Here is a 5,000-nt window from a genome sequence, read left to right as displayed (position 1 = left end):
CAAATTAAAAGACAAAGTGACACCCAAAGTGAAAGTTTAAGGTAAATACGGTGCAACTGGACATCACACGTAGCATAATTGAGAAATGGTGCCACTGTGTGCAGGAACAATGCTGAACACAAGAGGGCAGCTTGCATCCTGGCCAAGACTGGTACGTTGCCGAATAAAATATGCTAAATTACTAGAGATCTTCTAATTAGACCACTACTGACCAGGTCGTCTACAAAGGCCAGGCCAGGCCAGGCCAGGCCAGTCAGCAAGCAATGGCAGACTAAACACATAATTAGTGGCCATGTGAGGAATGGGACCGTGTAGTGCTTTTCCACGACAGTATCGGCTCCACACACTACCTTCCAGCTATATCGGTTCTCCTTTACACCATAGTACCACTTACACGTGGGTGGGGTCTTCATAACGAGGTGATCTCATGGACCCATTAGCAGTGTCCATCTCCTTTTATTTTTTATATTTTCAGTTTTATATATGCAATGTGTCCAAACCTATCAGTATAGCAACAGCACACAAACATAACTAAAGGTTACCGAGTAACCCCACTCCACATAAATCCCAATACAAAACAACGACATTCATTTCCTTGATGTAAAATATGTGCCGATGCCGATATAATCTACATGTGCCAAATTTCCAAAAGGGTCTGAACTAATTTTCTGAGAGAATGTAGGATTTTTTCAAGGGCCACACATAGAGCACCTTGCATGAATTTGAGTTGAACTACAAAAGATTCCCTACAATAAAAGATGACGGTCGACTGGAACATTAACTCCTGTGATCCTGGTCAAAGTGGAGCAGATACCAAGCCAGAGCGGTCTCGATCTCGTCCACAGCAGGGTGCCGTGCAGCTAAATGACATTGAATTAATGTCATTTAGCTGCACGGTATAATTGATGTAAACTTTTATGGTTAAGCAATCTATACTTTCCATTGACAGTAATATGTAAGCTTTTTTGAGAACTTTCTCCAAAACTGTTCATCACTTAGAACATAAAGATGTGACAATTAAATGATTACAAGACCGTAGAAATGTTGTTATTCCGAATGTTTATTTTACTTGTGATTAAAGGGGACATATTATGCAAAACTGTGACACATATTTACGTATGTGGATCATCTCACAACGGTTGCTGGGTATCTCCTCCCATACAACCACAGCTACCGGTGCAGGTTGTGGTGGGTGTGATGGTCACAGTAGAGTCCCACTGTGATCAATCCTTCATTTTTTCACCTGAAGCACATTACTAACATTTCATTTAGACATCAAGGAAGCATGTCAGCCTGCATAAAATGATCATAAATGTCCCCTTCAAAAGTCTGCTATTTTAGTAGTGGTAGCTCAGTCTGTTGGTCACTGGGCTGAGAGGTGGATGTTCTTCTCCTTTTTCTCCTTCTTCTTATTGCTACTATGAGTTTTTCCAAATCTGCTGGGGTTGAATACAATTGACATATAGTCACCTTTACCTTTTTTTTAAGGTGAAGAGGTTATAACGTGGGCCAACAACTGCCAGTCCGACAGTGTTGCTACGCCGGAGGAACTCCCACTCGTGTCTCAACCCACCAAGGTCGTGAAGGCTGAGATCATTTGGATGAGTGTAGAGAAGTATCGTATCTGGCTGTCTGACCCTCCTTTGTCTTTTAACAGTCTCTGTCAGGTGGTACAAACATTGAAGACACCAGCACTGAAAGACCATCTTCTCTGGTCTCTCCACCCTTAGCTGCTGTTGACCAGTCTCTCCTTTCTCCAAAAGCTCCACCATCTGTATCTCCTGAATTATCATGTCTCCCAAATTCTGCCTTTCAAATTTCAGATATAGAGAACCTGCCAGACCCCAGTCAGACTGGCTCAGACTTATTGCCCATGTACCCTCCTCCTCATCCCTCTTTTGGTGAATTACGGAGTGTAGCTCACGTTCTCCCTGTTAATACCCTGTCGAACCTCTCGGTTACCCCTCACAACCCGACACTTCAATCAAATGCAGAATTTCTCCTAACTGGTGATAAAGATGTTGGAACATCCCAGCTCGCTACTAACCTTCAAGGATCCGAAGGGCAAAGGTGGCCTTCTTTTGCTCTATCCACCTTTACGTCTCCAAATTTGAATGATCTGAATTCTTCCCAAGTTTCTTTGTGCTCCGGGACTCCTCCGAGCATGCAGGCAGGAGCCACTGGCATGGTTTGCTCAGCTCTAGAGTCACCCTCACATAGCTCCATTCAAAAGGAGTCCCTCTCTCAAGGTCCAGGTGTATGCTCAGGCACGGACATAAAGGTTGGAGACCCTTCTCTGGCCCTTCTGTTTTATGAGAACAATCCAGATACTTCCTTTCTTGTTCTGGAATCCCTTCCTCCTTTAGCCACAAAGTCTCTTAAAGATACGACTTCAGAAACAAATTCAGATGCGATGGGGCCAATCCTCTCCCCACAGGACAGCCAAGACTTTTCAGAAAAAACCTGGAACAGTCTTCCAAGGTGTGGAAACAGCTCTGTGGTAGAGGAAGACACACTCCAGAGGAGTTTATCAGAAGCTTGGACTTCACACTCTGAGGAAGTGTGCACCCCAACTGAAACAGAGACAAACACACTCTTACACAGTCCACAGTACTTTCCAGAACAACATGAACTTGAAGAGGCAAGAAAGGTTCAGCAAACTGATATGAATGTCTCCGAGACACCAACAAGTCTTTTATTTTGTCCATCAATGGACCTCATAGAAATAGACAGTTTAGACGTGGTGTTTGAGACAAATGACCCTGAATTGGAGAGTGAAAATGTGGAGGCTTTTTTCCATGATGTTGAAGGGTTAGTCTATTGGGCAGAACCCATTAAGGTTTTGAGCCCGAACCACATGCACGAAGACTCACAGAGCCAAGAGGCTTCCAATGGATTACTTGGGACTGAGCCTTTAGTTCCATCTACAGGCAGACTCGTGCCTTCCTCTTTGCCCTCTGTTCCATCAACGGAGAGTGACCACACACCAGCAAGAGATGCGCCCCCTTCCCTGACTTCACCCCCCTTTCTGTCCTCAAGCCGTGATATTTCCCTGCAAATGTCTCTCCCACCTGCCTCGCACATTGTCCACAGAAAGGATATTCCCTATGTAACAAATTCAAAATGCACCCGTCTTCCCAGTGTTCTCCCCTTGGACACCTCCACTCCTTTCCGTGCTGTGCAGTCATGGACCGACCTGCACATCAAACGAAACATTCTGACTAACATGTTCATGCGGGGGCTTTTTCATACAATCCCAAAAAGAGCAATAGCATCCAAAAGTGCCCCAGAAAGAACACAGAGTCATAAAGTAGCACCAAACTGTTTCACTGGGATGACTAGAAACAACTGTAGCATGTCAGACCCTGGACTTAAAGGGCTGTGGCCTGATGAGGAGGTGGATCCACCTAGAAGTGAAGGTGAAAACCACCTGCAGGAGCAAGGGCTGGTCAACATGACGTCCCACTGCCCCTGCTGCTGCTGCCGCCCTCAGGACAGTTACAACATCCAGCCAACCTTTGGGAAGAGTCCGGTGAGTACCTCTGTGCACGATGCTGCTGTGACTTTTAAAACCAAGCAGTAATGCTTCAGTCAGGACATGACATGCAAGGACATGCAAGGACATGCAAGGACATGCAAGGACATGCAAGGACATGCAAGGACAAGGACATGAGGCGTCAGTGGACTCAGCGCTTTAGGTGTCCTCTTGGGCCGCAACGCAGATTTCAGTTCTATAAATCTTTTTAGATCATGAAAGAAGTGAACAAGACAGCTGTTATTTATATACTATTATTGCTATTTAAGCCATTGTTCCATTTTAATATCTGCAGCAGAATTTGCATGAATGTCCATAGTTGCAGTTAGCAACATTTTAGCGTCATACGTCCTTTCTGGACTTCGCATTGTGGAAAAAAACAGTTGTTTATTTGCCTGCTCTCTGAAAACTCAATGATAGGACGGTCAAGAACACTTTCCCATCTTTTTATGCCAGCATCAATAATTATAACAGCACTGAGTGTCGTGTGTTAGCTTTGCATTTTCATATAAATAGCATCTGTTGTATCGTCGCCATAGTAGCGCAGATGGAAACCTTTCAAAACCAGGGCCTCATTAACACATGAATGTAGAGGCTGACGCGAGACCCTTCTTCGTTCTTTTCTCTTCCACTCTTCATTTTTCTTCCATAAATAAATGTTAATCATTTTAGGTGGTTGATTTTTTATTTTAAATCTGTCCTTGGCCACTTAGCATGGATTATTAGCATAGCAGCATCATTACAGCTCAGTGACAGAACAATGTGGACTCCTACAAGTATCGACCATCAGCTCAAAATTTGTGAAATTCTCTTTGTCTGGGCTCCGACCCCTCAGCTGGGTTCAAGAGCTCGGCCTTAGAGGGTTGAGACACCTGAGAGGAGCCTGGAGAGCTGGTTCAGGCACCTGGCCCAGATACGTCCCCAGGGAGGTGTCTCAGGCATGCCTGTCCAGGAGGAGACCCAGGTCACACCTAGGAAGTGGTCTGGAGAAGAGTGCATGGCCCCCCCTGCTGAGGCTGCTTCCCCATAATATCAGAACATAGTCAGAAGCTGAGCGGTCTAAGAAAGAAAGTGGGCTATAGTCCAGTAAGGTAGAGGGAGTTAGGGTCAGGGTTAGGGTTAGGGTTAGGGTTAGGGTTAGGGTTAGGGTTAGGGTCAGGGTTAGGGTTAGGGTTAGGGTTAGGGTTAGGGTTAGGGTCAGGGTCAGGGTTAGGGTTAGGGTTAGGGTTAGGGTTAGGAGGATGTGAGTGGACATGAACGTGGACCGACACATTTGCTTCTTCACAGTTCCCTTTCAACGACTTGGAGGAGTTGAATCTTTGTCTGGAGAAGTTCTGCTCTGTCCTCAGCAACATGGAGGAAGATCTCGCTGAAGACCAGGCGGTAGTTTTCAGCCGCCTCTCTCATCAAGACAGGCACGTGCTCACCACTACAAGTCATCTCTCAAAAGCTCCACACAGTACAT

General features: G+C 45.4%; 1 protein-coding gene across 1 annotated transcript in view; it reads left to right on the top strand.

Annotated features, from left to right (window-relative positions):
* Nucleotides 1-1,330: 1,330 nt before the first annotated feature.
* Nucleotides 1,331-5,000, top strand: part of LOC115248291 (uncharacterized) — a 4,732-nt gene continuing 1,062 nt past the window's right edge. The window contains exons 1-3 of the mRNA XM_029831897.1: nucleotides 1,331-1,577; nucleotides 1,658-3,532; nucleotides 4,823-4,950. Coding sequence (XP_029687757.1) covers nucleotides 1,874-3,532; nucleotides 4,823-4,950 — 1,787 coding nt within the window. The 5' untranslated portion in view covers nucleotides 1,331-1,577; nucleotides 1,658-1,873. The remainder of the gene's footprint in view (nucleotides 1,578-1,657; nucleotides 3,533-4,822; nucleotides 4,951-5,000) is intronic.

The sequence above is a fragment of the Takifugu rubripes genome, unplaced genomic scaffold (genome assembly GCF_901000725.2).
Source record: "Takifugu rubripes unplaced genomic scaffold, fTakRub1.2, whole genome shotgun sequence".
In the NCBI taxonomy this organism is placed as follows: Eukaryota; Metazoa; Chordata; class Actinopteri; order Tetraodontiformes; family Tetraodontidae; genus Takifugu; species Takifugu rubripes.
Note: the sequence above shows the minus strand (reverse complement) of the source record. Positions and strands in the feature narration are given on the sequence as shown.